Raw genomic sequence first — 16720 nt, 5'->3', positions numbered from 1 at the left:
GGTTGCTGGTTGGAAAAAGGAGGATTGGGCTAAGGTCGAGAAAGCCTTCAACGAGGAGGCTCATACGATTCCTTCCGGTTTTGAACAGCAGGAATTTGCCGAGGAGGATCTTCTCAACCTTGTGCCAACTGCTGATGACGACCCCTCAAACCCCAGCATTCTAGACTCTCCTGAGCTTAAAACCCCCAAGCTTGAAGGGGCGGGCAGTCATCACCGACATCTTCCTGTGAATCTCATGTAATAGGGCCTTATCGGCCATGATCTTGAACTTTGAAACATTTTATATTTTTGTGTTATGATGTTTTTGACAATGTTGTTTTAGCGGCATATACCCCTTTTTTGTGGTGATGCCTGTCGACTTCCATTCTTGTAATTATGTTGTTATAATTTATCCTTCATTCGCTATCTTTATCTGAAATTACTTTCATATTTTTTAGTCGTTATATGATAGCGTCTGTGCCAAATAATTATTGAAAATTTTGTGCTTAATTTCTCCTTTAAACTTGCCATTTATCAGAATGCTACTACTACTTTTAGCGGCTATCAGCCTTTTAACAATTAAGCTGCCCGTATTGTTAATAGCAGTTATAAATAACTAACATGCACCGGTTTAACTTTTCGGCGAGCATCATTTGTTATCGCACCGCTATCACTGTCTGTTGCCCCCGTAGTGCAAGTATCTGTAAGTCAGATACATGCAAAATATTCATATATATATTTTTAGGATGAAGTGTCATGCTCAATGTTACTGTTCTGCTCATATAGTTGTTGTTTCAGAGTATAACGCTGGCCACCTACTGCACTATATTCATAGTCAGTTAGGTACCCTCTTGGCGATCATCATCAAAGCTACGCCTCAAGTCGGCATATACTTGATTTGATTTTGCCGGTATTATATTTTGAACCAGCAACCTCGTGAGTTAATGATTGCAACTGATCAGGTTATAAGCGCATGAACTGCACGGAAGCGGTTTTGAGCTGTCCGTCCCACTTAACGATTTTCTATTAAGTGGAGGATGCCTATTTTTGACATAGTATGAGATAACTTTATTTTTATTCATCACCGATATTGCTCTTTGACTCTCTTGATATCAGCCCTGTTTATTTTCGTTATCAGAACCAGCGGGTCATCATGGGGGAAGACAATTCCTCTCACATCTTCCTTCGTGAACACCACATCAAGAATGCTGGTGGGCCGCGGACGGCTATCAGTATCAAGAGCATTGATTATATGTCGGTGTTCCGATAAGTGTTTTTTAGCCCCACTAATCGTTCCTCCATGCACTGGCCCTCTGGTTATCACATCAACCCTTCTCCCAGTTGATAATGGTGGCAAACCTCCATCCCCTTGTCGGACTACTCCACCCGGCGGCCTATCAGGACTTGTTTCTATCCGCTGCCTCTCAATCTGCCGAGATTGTGGTTGATTTCCCCCTGTATTCAACTGATATTGGGTCAAATGCCCCTTCCTTATCAGCTCTTCTATATTATCTTTCAGCTGTGTACACTCTTCAGTATAGTGACCGACATCCCTATGAAACATACAGTGCTTCTTAACATATCTCGGCCTTGCTTTCATTGGGATCGGCCTTGTCCATCCTTCTCTGTTCTGGTTCACCGAATAAATTGCAGCTCTCAGTGTATTCAAGGGCGTATATGTGCTGTATCGCATTGGCGGCTTTGTACCCCTAGCATCCTGCCGACTTCTAACTCCCCTTACTAGGGCCGAGGCTCTCGGCCTTCTACTTCCGAAAGATGCCGCCTCGGACTGATATTGAACCTTACCGGCAGACACATTCCTGCTACTTTTCTTCATCAACTCTTCACTTTTTATGTAATCATGTGCTTTGTTAAAAGCCACTGCTAACGTCGGCAAATTCTTCCTTATCAGATAGCGTTTAAACTCAGAGTCATTCAAACCATTCATCAAAGCCATGACAGCTATTTCCTGCTGCAACTTTGGGATTGTATTCGCTTCATTGTTAAACCGCCTGATGTAATCCCTCAAAGACTCATCCGGCCTTTGTTCTACCGCCATCAACTCTCCCGAAGTTCTCTGCCGAACACTATTACTGATATACTATCCCACAAACATTTCTGTCAGCTTCTCAAAGTTATCAACCGTACCATTTCCCAGGTTATTAAACCAATTTGCTGTAGCTCCAGTTAAAGTTGTCGGGAAAACTTTACACCAAACGGCATCCGAGTTGGTGTACAAGATCATATGTCCCTCATAGGACGTTATGTACCTGCTTGGATCCCCTCTTCCATCATACCTACAAGTCGGCATTTTAATTTTCTCCATTGGCTGATCCAAGATACTTTGTGCAAACGGCGATGCCCTTAACTGAACCAATGTTCGTACCACTTGCCCTTCAACTTGGGAACTTCGTTGCCGCTGAGTTCTTGTGCTAACGACACGACTTGAGGATTGACCTGCGTCACGCGGAGTTGTGTGTGTCCTTACCGGCAACTCCTCTCGGTGGTGCCTTGGTGAGCTTATTGGCTGATTAAACTGCCCACCAAGATTAGTAACCTGCACCCCTCCGCCAGCTTGAGTTGTTTCTACCTCCTTCCTTTTCTTACTCATTGCACTCATTACCCTAGCTGCAATCTCCAAATCTTTCGGTGTAAAGTCAGCCATAGGGTCTACAACTGCCTCGGCCCACCTTTCCGGTGTTATCGGCATATGGAACTGGTTATCCTCCAAAGTATGAGTTTCATCCTCTATTTCAATTTCGGGTTGTGTTGTTTCATTCCTTGCCGTTATAACCCGATTTACTATCCTACTAATCGCATGTGTTTCCTGGTTTCCAGCCATTACTGTTTGTCTTGTTATTTTTGTGTATGAGGTTCTTAGGCGATAGAAGTGATCACAACCCCCTCCTTCTAGCGCCAAATTGTTTCTGTCAGGGTCTAATCAACCCGAGAGCCCGAGCCCGAGATCCGTGATACTCCTATCGACAAGCTGAGAACCTACACAATGAGCAGAGATTAGCTAACCCCGGGGTGATCCGGGGATAACCACTCCGATGATAAAGTCAGAAGGTGTTTAAGAAGAAGATGAGAAGTAATGAAGAGAGAGAAAGTAGAGAAAGAGAGAGTAATAAATGCCCCCTTTATTATGAGGTTAAACCTGATTATTTATAGCCTTTTCAAATGACAGGTGGTTGTATGGCATGCAGACCACCTTGCGCCAAGTGTCAAATTGCTGATGACACGTGTCGATTGCTGACAAGCCAATATGTCTGTCTTTTGCAAATGCTGGTATGTCTGAGAGTTGCTGAGAAACCGAACTCGCTTAAGATATCGGCCTTTCACACATTATCGGCCCGGTTTCAGTATCTCCCCATACAGTTAGGCCCCATTATGCTAAGATAAGATGTTTATTATTATTACGGTGTACTTGTACACCGTAATATTTTATGGAAAAAAATCTGAATAAAGCCGGGACTTGCAATTGTTTTGTTTTTCACTTTTTTGTTTTGCCCACGTTAAGAAACACCACCAATGAAATTTTTACCCTATGCAAATGCAATACAAAGACTTGTACGTTGTTCCTGATGTAAACCTTTAGTTTATATATTAATTACATGCCATTATAAACAATAATGTATACATTGCTATCAACTTCTATTATTAACTTATCTTTTTATATAATTAAATAATTATTTTATGCGTCATAGAATAAGTAAGATAAGATAATTGTGCACTTCTCGACAATCCTTCGTATATATCGCTTGCATAATTAAAAAAAAAAAAAAAAAAAATGTCTGGGACCTATATAAGCTAGTTTCCTTATTATAATAATTGTTTGAAATATTGATTTGTTTGTTAGTATTAGCGTAAATATTAACAGATATTACCTAAGTTTTTTTTTAGTTGACACATTTCTTTAGTCACGTTTGGCAATGCACATATTCAAACGTTAATATCTTTAGTTACCGATAAGCAAAAATTATAAAAAATTGATATTTAGAAAATATATATCGTGACGAATTTAACAAGACCTCATATGACTATATTTTATATTACGTATAAATCACAAAATACGGTCAAAGAATAGTATGAGAATAGTGCTAAATCAAAACGTATCAACTAAAAAAACGGAGGTAGTAATACATTGGAACAAAATTTTATATTTTCTAAACAATCGTCTTAATTTTGGGATATTTTAATTTGTTTTTATTCTTGTATATTTTATAGTGTATATAATGCATAAGAATAGGAACTTTAAAAAAAATTTTAAAAAAAAAATACATTAAGATGAATAAATATTGTCGTGTCCTCCTTCACCCAATATTTGTTTTATAAGTTGGAGTGTAAGTTAAGTGTATTTTTCTACCTTTTAAAAAGCTTGACATAAACTTTTACAAGTTATAAATAATATTTGAATAATTATGCTCTTTAAATGTTTAATTATTTATACGTCTTCATTCATGTTGATTGTCTCTTTTTTTGAACTATAATGTGTGCACATTTATACAACAACTAAAGTTGTGATACAAAAAGGTCAAACCGAAAGAAGTTTTCAAATATTATTTAGCCGCCATTTTTTTTTTTTTTTTGAGAAACATATTGCTTGGCCACCTTAGTTAGAGTAAAAGTTAAGAAATATTATGTATGTTCAACTTTTAAATGGTTTGTTTAACTCATTAACTTCAATTATAAATTTATTTATGACAAGGAAAATTTTATACCAAGAATTATTTAACCTTTTCAAAGTTTAATTTTAAAATATATATTCTAATGTATGAAATTTTCAAAAGTTTAAACTTATTAGTACTAGCATAAGGGGATAGTCAAAAGGAGTAGTTACAAAATTCCATATTAATCAAGTTGCAAACTTGCAAGAGTTTGCTTTCCATATTTTTTGAGCATAACTAGAATTTTGGCCAATGTTATTCACATGTTATTCAAAGTCTATAAAATGTTATACTTAATTAGGGATAAAATTATATCTAAAAAAAACACTTTCTAGAAGATTAAAGCTAAGGATGAAGAGACATAGCATTAGTGAATTGAAATAATGAAATATAGTAGTTGCATGAATTAAAAAAGATTCAACCCTATAAAGATTTAAACATGATTCAACTACTCTAAATGGCATGAATTAAACATGGTTCTTCTAGGAGACATAGTAATAAAGCATGTGATGTTTGTCCTCGTGCTAAACAATCTAGATGTAGCTTTCCAATTAGTGAAAATAAAGCAAGTCGTATATTTGACCTTGTTCGTATAGATTTGTGGGGGTCATATAAAATACCTTCATCTTGTGGAGCACATTATTTTTTAACAATAGTTGATGATTACTCTGGAGGAGTTTGGATTTATTTATTGAAAAATAAAACTGAAGTTGAAAATATGTTCTTAAATTTTTTTGCTATGATTAAACGTCAATTTGATCAAGTAATTAAAATTGTTAGAAGTGATAATGGAACGGAGTTTAATTCCTTGCGAGATTATTTTGTTAAAATGGCCGCAGAGATTAGAGCTTTAGAAGAGCAAGGCACGGGGGTACTTGAGAAGCTTCGGCCAGGGAAGAAAACTCTTGGAAGCAAATGGGTGTATACGGAGAAGCGAGATGAACATGGTAATTTGCTAAGACTGAAGGCGAGATTGGTAATCTTGAGAAATCATCAAGTTGAAGGTTTAGATTACAATGAGACGTTTGCTCCAGTAGCTAAAATGAATACAGTTCGGACTTTTCTTGCAGTGGCGGCCGTGAAAAACTAGAAAGTGCATCAGATGGATGTTCATAATGCATTTTTGCATAGAGACCTTGAAGAAGAAATCTATATGAAAATTCCTCCTGGATTCAATAAAGATAACTCTGATTATGTGTGCAGGATGAAGAAGTCATTGTATGGTTTAAAGCAAGCTCCTAGATGTTGGTTTGCTAAATTGACGACAGCTTTGAAGAAATATGGTTTAAATATTCCTATACAGATTATTCTTTGTTCACTTTGACCAAAGAAAAATTATAATTGAATGTGTTGATCTATGTTGATGATGTGATCATTGCAGGGAATGATAAAATTGCATTGTCAAAGTTTAAGGCATATTTAGGAGATTGCTTTAAGATGAAAGATTTAGGAGTATTGAAATACTTCCTCGGACTTGAGGTTGCTCAAAACAAGCAAGCAGGGATTTTATATATGTCAACAGAAATATTCTCTTGATATTATTTCTAAAACTGGGTTATTAGGTGCGAAACCTGCAGATTTTCCGATGGAACAAAATCATAAATTGGCCCTAGCAGAAGGTCTGAGTTGGAGGATGTGGAGAAATATAGGCGACTTGTTGGACGCCTAATATACTTGTCTGTGACTAGACCGGATCTTGTATATCTTGTTCATATACTGTCCCAGTTTATGCAGAGTCCGAGAGAAGCCCATTGGGAGGCCGCACTTCGGGTGGTTCGATACTTGAAGAAGAACCCGGGTCAAGGAATACTTCTTCATTCATACAGTGAGTTGCAAATTGAAGATTGGTGTGATTCTGATTGGGCTAGTTGCCCTTAGACGAGGCGGTCATTGACAGGTTGGTTTGTGTTGCTTGGTTTTTCCCCCGTGTCTTGGAAAACCAAGAAACAGCCTATGGTTTCCCTTTCTTTGACGGAGACAGAATATTATAGGTCGATGGCTACGGTGACTTGTGAACTGAATTGGTTAAAACGAGTACTTGGTGATTTGGGTGTGCGCCATCTATAGGGTATGAACTTGTATTGTGATAGTCAGTCAGCACTGCACATTGCTCAAAATCCAGTGTTTCATGAGAGAACAAAGCATATTGAGGCGGACATGCATTTTGTGCGAGATGCGATAACAGAAGGATTGATTTCACCTTCGTATGTACCTACGAAGGTGAAACTAGTTGACATTTTTACGAAAGCTTTGGGGAAGGCTCAATTTGAGTATTTGCTTGGCAAGTTGGGCATTCATTCAAGATCTTCATGCTCCAGCTTGAGGGGGGATGTTAAGATAGGAAAGTATCTTATATGATAATATTTTAGGAAGATTGTGATATTGAGTATATTTATCTTGTTAGGTAGATAGGAAAGTATCTTATATGATAATATTTTAGAAAATATCTTCATGCTCCAGCTTGAGGGGGGATGTTAAGATAGGAAAGTATCTTATATATTATATGTAGCCCTTAGAGCTATATATAAGCATTAAATATACTTCCTAAAATGGAATTAAGTTGGGAATTCATGACAAAATCACGCGCAATTCGGTGTAATTAATGTTAATTTTTTTCAATATTTTCCTTTTTAGCTTCTTATACATAGCCCTTAAGGCTATGTTTATCATTTTCCTTACATAGATTATTTACCATGGAATCCCATCACCAAACATGCAATAATTCCTCTCTAATGATAATAAATGGTACTCCTTCCGTCCCTAAATTAAAAGTTTCTTTCTCTTTATTATGTGAGTAATAAATGCTAGAAAGAGGCTTTGTATTAAGGGACAGAGGGAGTAATAAACGCTTGTAATGAAAATGACTAAATGAGGTAATGGAGATAGATCAGATTTATAATAGCATGAATAATAATGGTAAAATGTCCTTCACTACTTGAGTACTTGAACATGCTGTCAATCAAAACTTTGAACAATAATAATATCTTTAATTAAGTATTTATAAGTGAACACTATAACATTTGAATATTAATTAATAAACTATTATTCATTGAACAACTCTAATAAGTACCCATAAAATTAATATTTTTATTATATATAAATCACTAACATTAATCAAAGTGAAATAGGTGAATAATGCTAAAATTTAAAATGTTATACTTACAAAAATACAAAGAGAGTATCATCTCCAAAAGTAATAAATACTACCTCCATTTTTTATTATGTATAATAAAAAAATTATTATTTATAAGACATAAAATATTCCTTTATTGCACATAATAAGAAACGGAGGTAGTATATTATTATATGTGACTACGTGTTGTAAGAAGAATCTTTCCACTAACATAAATCTAAAATTATCAAACTTTTTACAAAGACGGTTTTTAAAGACAATAACCCTCAATCACACTAAGGCCCCGTTCTTTAGAGCTGCTCTGCTCTGCTTTGCTCTGGTCTGCTTTGCTCTGCTGAGCCCTGCTCTGTTCTGCTTAAATCAAATCTGCTCTGCTCTGCTATGCTCAAAAGAAATCTGCTCTGCTCTACTCTATTTTCAAATAATAATTAATAATAACAATAATGATAATTAATATTCAATAATAATAATAATTAATATTGTATTGATGATAATAATTTATTATTTTGAATAATTATAATAATTATTAATAAAATAATTTTAATAATTATTAATATTAATGATAATTAATATTTATTAATCATAATAATAATTAATAATAATAGTTACCATTATTAATATTTAATAATTCAAACTATTAAGAATTAATATTTAATAATATTATTAATTGATAATTTCTAATAATTATAAGAATTCTTTCAAAAAAAATAAATAATAATAACAATTGATAATAATTTCTTTTATAAACATTTGATATTAGAATCACAATGTGTAGAAACATTATATGTATGTGGGTATTGATTGTTAGTTCATTGAGTTGAATTATTTTTTAAATCTTTCCATACAATTTAAGAATTAAAAAAAAGAGGTTGTTTTCAAGTATTACTTTGTATATCATTATTATATTTAGGGTATAAATACATGATTAAGACAAATTTATAAGTAAAATCATTATTACTCATTAAATCATTTTATTTTAAAGTTTTTGTGAAATAAATATAAGTAAACCGCTGTCTTTTATCTTTCTACTATTAACATATGTTAAATATGGTATACATATATTTATGTTTTCACTCACCTAATTAATGGTATATGCACTTAGTAATAGTAATAGTAATAGTAATAGTAATAGTAATAGTAATAATAATAACAACAACATTAATAATAATAACATTAATAATAGTATGACTTTATTGTAGATAGAGGAGTGGGGGCTCAGATTGTATCTTGGCTTCCCATTAATAATTTATTTCTGACTTTTATTTTTGAGATAATAATAATAATAATAATAATAATAGTAATAATAATAGTAATAATAATAACAACATTAATAATAATAACATTAATAATAGTATTAATAATAATAATAATAGTAATAATAGTAATAATAATAATAATAATAACAACAACAACAACATTAATAATAATAACATTAATAATAGTATTAATAATAATGTTGAAATCTGCTCTACTCGGCTTTGCTCTGCTCTGCTCTGCTCTGTTCTGCTATCCTGAAATCTGCTCTGCTCTGCTCTGCTGAAATTTAATCTGCTCTGCTCTGCTGACCCCTGCTCTGCTCTGCTCTGCCCTGTCCAAAAGCTCAAAAGAACAGGGCCTAAAATTGTCTTAATTGACCGGTTTTCGTGAAAGCTTTTGGAGTTTTGGGTTAAATAGAATAATTACAGTAAGACGTATATTGAGTAAATTAAAGTTTGATTTTGACGTGAGAACGAGATCGCCTCACAAGTCGCAACGACTCACAACCTTTAGTCTTTAGCCAAAACCAATTGATACGGTGTTTAAATCGGCAAATACAAGTTTGTCTATCAAATAAACGATGTTTTGTTAATGTGATGGCATTTTTGTATATATATACGGCAAAATTGGTATAAATTACCTTTTTGGTCCAATTTTTTTGAAAAAACCACCTTTTATGTTTTTTTATTTACTAAACCACCTTTTAAGTACCAAAATTCTTGATTGCACCACCCCTATTTCAAATTTTGACGAAAAATTTAACTGAGATGTCAAAGGGGTCCACAACTATTATAATCTAATGTCTGACACTTTTAATCTAATATCTTATAATTATAATCTAATTTCTGACAATTACAATCTAATATCTGATAATTATAATCTAATATTTGACTATTATAATCTAATTTCTGACAATTAAAACCAAATATCTGACACTTATAATCTAATATCTGAGATTTTTTTTTTCTTTTCTGTTTGTATGACCGGACTCACGTGAGTCCATCCTATACAATACTTTACCTTTTTGAAAATGTAAACATCTTAATCTTATTTACAAATTATATCAACAAATTATAATTACTTGTATAAAACTATACTTCCTCCGTTTTTTTAATATTGCACCACTTGCTTTTTAAGGAAGTTTCACATTTATTGTACCATATCCATTTTAGGAAAAGAAATTTTTGTGTTCACACTATAAATACTTAATATACCCTTGCTTTTCAACCCTTACTTTTTATTTTGTGCATACAATCACATGGGCAACTTGGTATTTCTACCTTTCTCCCTCATCCTTTTTTCCACTACCAAAAAATTTGTGTCAAACCCTTATGGTGCAATAATAAAAAAACGGAGGAAGTATACATTATGCCAGTATTTCAATCATAGTATAAGGGAGTGTTAGTTGCCCTAAATCTATAATTATATTCCTGAGATCCAAGTCTCACTGCCCCTAAAGTTACTCAGATAGCTTACTGCTCGGAGCAAAAACTCAACAATAAAAATACAACTCCAATAAAACATGAAATCATAGAGAGCCAAAATCCTATAGAAATCTGAACCGAACAAATCTCCACAATCACATTAGCCCCTGAATCAACCATTGGCCTGCATCTATGTAACAGTAGTCACTCCCTCCTCACTTCTAATTGACACATGAAAGTACGCGCTGTACAAAAATACACAGCCATGATTAATAACGAGAGACTGGTTTTGCGTCTTTCTAAAGTGAACAAAGTAACCATTAAAGTTGCATCGTGCTAGACTGCTACATCAATCTGTTAGTTACGTAATTCCATTTTAAGAGTTCCTGTAAAATCTTGCTAAACCCATATTTCAATCCTGCTACAAATAATACCCAGCAGCTAGGTGTACCCAGATTACCAAAGGATATGACCTAATTAACAGGATCCTACACTTAGAAATTATCTTTAGTATTCCCAAATCCCAACTAAACAATACTTGAGCAAAATTTCACCATAAACTATTGCCCGACTTCGGAGGAGCTTACTGCTTGAAGTATTCATTATTGGATCCTCCAACTACTGAAATACTGATCCAATATAGCCATCCAAGACTAAAGACATATATATTTCTTGCAAACATAGATGTGTAAAGAGACTAACAATACAATAAACATGTATCTCCAAAATTCTTCCTGAGGAATAACATATCAACTCACATAAGGCACAAGGTTTAAATGAACAATGAAGAAAATAACAAAAAGGCAATAAACAAAACTTCCAACTCCTACGCCATTCAACCAACAACGGTAAAAGGGGCTGTTTTAGAAGATGCGGTATGGCTTGCCCATGGTACTCTTTAAGTATAGGCACCGGACCTGCCAAGACATAAACAATACCAGTAAATCACTCAGAATAGGATGCAAACAACTTCTTTCACTGCAATGCAATTGTTATACAGCAGAGAAGATGAACAACAAATTACCAAATACCACAGTTTCACCAAAACATAGGAAAAAAAGACTCACATTTTGCCAATTCTTCTTCAGCAATGAAACAAGAAAGTTGACACTCATTTGAACATTTTGGAAAATCTGCTTCTCTTCCATACTAAGGTTACCGACAGCAACTCCCATGCAGAGAACTTTCTTAAGTTGAAACTTTACGGTTGCCTTGATCTCGTTCACTTTGTTCTCCAAGGGTTCCTGGTGGGTGACAAGTGTAGGGAATTTACCTGGACAGGCAACCCAAATGATATCCATTAGTAAAAGAACTAAGCGTTTGATAGTATTGCTAATGCTAAAGGCACACGTGATCATCAGGATCTAAAAGAATGCACATGCCACATATGAAGGCAGCCTGTAGCTACTTGGCTAGTTAATTAGGAGAGCAGATCAAACATAAAGCACTTCTAAGTCAACAAGTCAACATATGATCCTACAAGCATACATCAATATTAAGATCATTGTATAGACTTACCAGCCTTGTTAAGACCGGGACCAAGCAAACGCGGAATCTGCTTAATCACTGCTTCAGAAGCAAGGAAAGCATGGTACTTCTTTGCAAGCTTCTTAACCAATTTCTTGTTCTTGTTGAGCTTCTTCAACGCTTCAACATCCATCCATTCCAAACCTATCCTCTCAGCCTGCAATCACAACAAACTTACATTATTGCTGGGAAAAAAGAAAAAACAGCAACCAGGCATAAAAGTTGTAACTTTGTACAGCAATAATGGCGTCAACAAGCATATCATATTATCTAGGTTAATCAACAACTTACACGGCTACACAAATCAAGAACTTCAAAACCATGTAATAATTATAATCCATATGCAACTTATTGAGACATGTCCGTGGTACAAATATATCAGGGCTGACGAATAGCAAGCATACCAGCAATTGTTAAAATTTCTCACACAAAGTCTTGATTATATAATAATTTGCTTTGATGACCAAGGCGAAATCTACAAGAACAGATTATATACCTCTTCCACGTGCTGTGCATCTCCAAGCATGCAAACCTTCATCTTGGGACGAGGGATGTGTGGCAACTTAACGGAGCCACTGAAACGCTTATCCTTTTGTGGGTCATAATTCTTCAGCCCAATCTGGAGCTCAACTGTCTCAGTGAACTTGCGATTCTTCTCCTTGGCATCATTTGCAATACCAGATATAGCTTCCCTCACCGCTTCACTTTGAAGCTTACTGCAACAATAAAAAATATATAATATAAAATCTTTCAAAAAGCATTAAGAACTAGAGTGTGGCAACCAATAAACATTATCATGCTATATACTACATCGGTAATTCGGTACCTATGTTCCAAACAATAAAGCACATTGGATTCCGATATCAAACCTCGCTACATTCAACCATTCAATATTTCAATTAAACTAAGATGTTGACAAGATTGAAAGTAAGGGGATAACTAGCTCAATCTATTTCTACCAAGAACACTAGATTAACAACCAAGTTCAAGCCTTACCACATTGCAAATCCAGGTCTTACAATCAAATTCATATAGCATAGCGAATAATATTTCCTAGAAACCCAAAAACACCTTCATATCGATTCACATATCAATTTTTAAGCCCAACAAACAATACCCGCTTCAATTTTTCAATTTTATATCAATAAACATCTAGCAGCATTAATCAACAACTTTATTGAAAAAAAAATCAAACCCCATTTCCAAATTCAAACAACGTGAAAAATCCCATAAAATCAAGTTATTATTCAAAATATATAATACCCACGAATTAAAATCAGATTAAAAACCCCCTAGCAAAGAAATAAATTGAAAATCACAGAAATCAGAAATGCAGAAGATAAGAATTACCTCATGATTAAAGCTTAAAAGGGGCCAAATTTGAGAACCTGATAACAATAACACAAAGATAATAAACCAAAGTTAAACAAGATTTATAAATTAATTCAGCATATGTCGGTGGAATAAGGGAGATGAGGAGAGAAAGAGAGAGTACCAGAGAAATTGCTAGGGTTTATGTTTAGGCTGCTGCCTGCAATTTCAGCAAATAGTAGAGAAGAATGAGTGAATGAATAAGGTTTTTAATTGCTTAATGGACTGGGCCTTTTCTTTGGACTACTAAACCATAGATTGAGTAGAAGTGATTATGGACCAGGCCGAATGGGCCTATGAAAAACTGTTGGCCCGTTTGGGGCATAGTTTCGGGTTGGGTTGGGCTGGGATGAGCCCAATATTGGTCATGGAAATATGACCCAAAATCGATATTTCAGAAGAAAACTAGTTTTTGGCTTGGATGATGTCCCGGATCATTGCTTGTAATCATAATAACATAATACTAAAACAAACACCAGGAATAGCACGTGTCAATTTCTGGTGCTGTTTTTTCCCTCCAATTCTCCAAAACCCTCCTCTTTTTTTTAGCAAAAATCTTTTGTTTTTAGAATATTTGTATAATACAACTATCATTCCCTCCAAAACTACCCCTCCCTTAATATTTTATTTACGAAATATTTGTATAATACAACTATAATAATATATTATTCGTAATCTTAAATAGTATTCTTATAATAATTGTATTCCTTTTTATTTCATGTTTTATTTATGTAAAATAGTTACACAAGATTTTGTGACCTTTTAATTAAGGGAGAATAAGCTATAATTTAGAAGTTCGAAATAAGGTGGAGACTGGAGAGTATAAAATAACAAAGCCAAAAATACAATATTAACATTAAATTACCATTATATAGTTGTTCTATAGTGGGGTTCTATGGGATAAAAAATATTTCTATTCATGGTGTTGATTTGAAACCTTATGAAATAATAATATATAATTGAGTTAGTATTCTGTTAAATATTTTTGCAATAATTTTACTAACTTATAAATATTTCTTCCTTCAAAAAATCTATTAATAATTACTAAAACACGTCATGCTTACATCAATCTTTTTGGACATATGTCAAGCTATCATTAAAAAAATTCCCGCCAATACAATATATGGCGCCAGGTTAAAATTATTTTTTTTTAAAAAAAAAAAAATTATTCTACTTAGCTTATTTTTTGGAAGTACATTGTATAGTATTTTTTTTACCTAAAAAAAAGTCATATGACATCTACACTGTATAGTTTTATTGGGAATAACATGCATCATAATGTAATATAATGTACAATTTTAAATATCTTCAATACAATAATACGGAGTATTTTTTTTTTCTCAGTTGTAGTTTTAATAATTTTTGCCTTATTATCATATTCTTTATATATATTGCATTTGTTTATTCCACTCAAGATGCCTCATTTTTATATTAAATCATAAAATAATTATGAAAAAAAGATTAATACTATTGTGCATCGCACGGGCATTAATCTAGTTTATTATAATGTAGTTATTTTTAAAAATTCAATATTAAAAGTTTTTTGATTAAACATTAAAGGAAGTAGACTAAAAAATATATGGTGGAAATATTTGATCCCATCAACGGTTACAAAATTTCAATAGTCAACTAGCATAGTGCCCGTGCGATGCACGGTTTATAAATCTAAATATTAATCTCGTAAAAAAAAATACTTCAATTAGTAATAAAGAGCTCATTTACACTAACTGATTAATTATTATAATTTTATCTACTTGCACATTATAATTATTACATATTTAAATCTTTCCTTTCACATGTTTTCATTGTTTTAATTTATTTCATACGTTTTAATGCCTGGTGACTCGTTTCATTATAATTTTTCTATATTATTGTATTGTCATTATAATTATTTAACATTTGTGCAAAACATGAGGTTTAACCTAATATCTATTCAAAAAAAAAAATGTTTAACCATCAATAACATAATATTAAACAGACACCATGAATGACACATGTCATTTTATGGTGCTGTTTTTTTCCCTTTAAAACTTTCCCTTCCCTTTTTAACAAAAATATTTATATTTATTTCTAGAATATTTGTAAAATACAACTACAATAATATTATTCCTAATATCATATATTATCTAAAACATCTTTTGTATGTGGATGGCTACACCATGTGGCCAGCTAACACATGAGTAACACTTGACCATGTAACCCCTGGGTGACTGAGTAAAACCCGACCAAGTAACCCCTGACACAATAACCCTTGACCGAGTATAACCCCTGACCTATTGAGTAACCCTTGAGCAAGTAGCTAATGACTGACCGAGTATCGCCTGACGGAGTGAGTAACCAGTGACTGACCGAGTATCGCTTGACGGAGTGAGTAACCCGCGACTGACCGAGTAACTCGACCATTATTTCAAAAAAAAATTGTGGTTTGGCGAGCCACATATGAAAGGGTTGTGTATTATTTTTATAATAATTGTATTCCTTTTTATTTCGTGCTCTATTTCCTTAAAATAGTTGCATAAAATATTGAGACCTTTTAATTAATGGAGAATAAGCTATAATTTAGAAGGTTGATATATATTAGAGAGTATAATGTAGCATAGCACCCATGCGATGCACCGCTTACAAATCTTAATACTCACGGCTTACAAATCTTAATACTTATATTCATTTAACAAAGTTTAAAGATAAAATGATTTAATGCGTAATAATGAATTTACTTACATAGGTTTCTTAACCATACAGTTTTTACCTCTCAAAATAATGATATACTACTTTAAAATGGGGGATTTTTCTGTGTGGCTAGCCACACCGTGTGGCTGGAGTTACTCAAGTTAATTACTCGGTCAAGGGTTACTCGAGTTACTCCTGATCGAGTTACCCCTCAAGTAACCCCTAATCGATTAACCCCTGGTCAAACCCCTCGAGTAACCCATGACCGAGTAAACCTTTGCGTAACCTTTGGCCGAGTAACCCCTCAAGTAACCCCTGTCCGAGTAACCCCTTAAGTAACCTCTGACTGAGTAACCCCAGACCAAACCCCTCAAGTAACCCTTGACCGAATAAACCCTTAAGTAACCCCTCAAGTAACCTGTGATCGAGTAATTTAACCCCTCAAATGTATAACCCCTAACTGAGTAACTCCTAACCGAACCCCTCAAATAACCCTTGATCGAACCCCTTAAGTAACCCCAGACTGCGTAACTCGAGTAACCCCTAACCAAATAACTCAAGTAACACTAGCCACATCGTGTGACCAGCCACATATAAAAAATTTGTGCTTTAAAATAACTTTTTTATTCTTAAATTGAATGTAAAGTTTTTAAATATAATTCAACTCAATGAATTGATAATCAATATTGTAA

General features: G+C 33.7%; 2 protein-coding genes across 2 annotated transcripts; both read right to left on the bottom strand.

Annotated features, from left to right (window-relative positions):
• Nucleotides 1-1060: 1060 nt before the first annotated feature.
• Nucleotides 1061-2038, bottom strand: LOC145571281 (uncharacterized). Its single transcript, XM_081630344.1, has one exon. It carries the CDS (start codon nt 2036-2038, stop codon nt 1061-1063), a length of 978 nt encoding a protein of 325 aa, XP_081486470.1.
• Nucleotides 2039-11145: 9107 nt separating this feature from the next.
• Nucleotides 11146-13563, bottom strand: LOC145570590 (large ribosomal subunit protein uL1). The gene is made up of 6 exons (XM_081629710.1): nt 13483-13563; nt 13338-13375; nt 12484-12703; nt 11979-12144; nt 11528-11733; nt 11146-11377 (listed from the first exon to the last, which is right to left on the bottom strand). The coding sequence occupies exons 2-6, from the start codon at nt 13340-13342 to the stop codon at nt 11324-11326; spliced, it is 651 nt and encodes a 216-aa protein (XP_081485836.1). The 5' UTR covers nt 13343-13375; nt 13483-13563; the 3' UTR covers nt 11146-11323.
• Between the last annotated feature and the right edge of the window lie 3157 nt (nt 13564-16720).

Source organism: Chenopodium album, chromosome 12 (assembly GCF_948465745.1).
Source record: "Chenopodium album chromosome 12, dcCheAlbu1.1, whole genome shotgun sequence".
Lineage (NCBI taxonomy): Eukaryota > Viridiplantae > Streptophyta > Magnoliopsida > Caryophyllales > Amaranthaceae > Chenopodium > Chenopodium album.
Note: the sequence above shows the minus strand (reverse complement) of the source record. Positions and strands in the feature narration are given on the sequence as shown.

Excerpts from the sequence above, each read along its gene's own strand:
- LOC145570590 (XM_081629710.1), bottom strand. Across the intron at positions 12,145-12,483 it reads ATGCACAGCACGTGGAAGAG|GCTGAGAGGATAGGTTTGGA; the intron begins GTATATAATCTG and ends TTGTGATTGCAG. Across the intron at positions 11,734-11,978 it reads TCCCGGTCTTAACAAGGCTG|GTAAATTCCCTACACTTGTC; the intron begins GTAAGTCTATAC and ends TTGCCTGTCCAG.
- LOC145571281 (XM_081630344.1), bottom strand. The coding sequence starts at position 2,038 with ATGGCGGTAGAACAAAGGCCGGATGAGTCTTTGAGGGATTACATCAGG.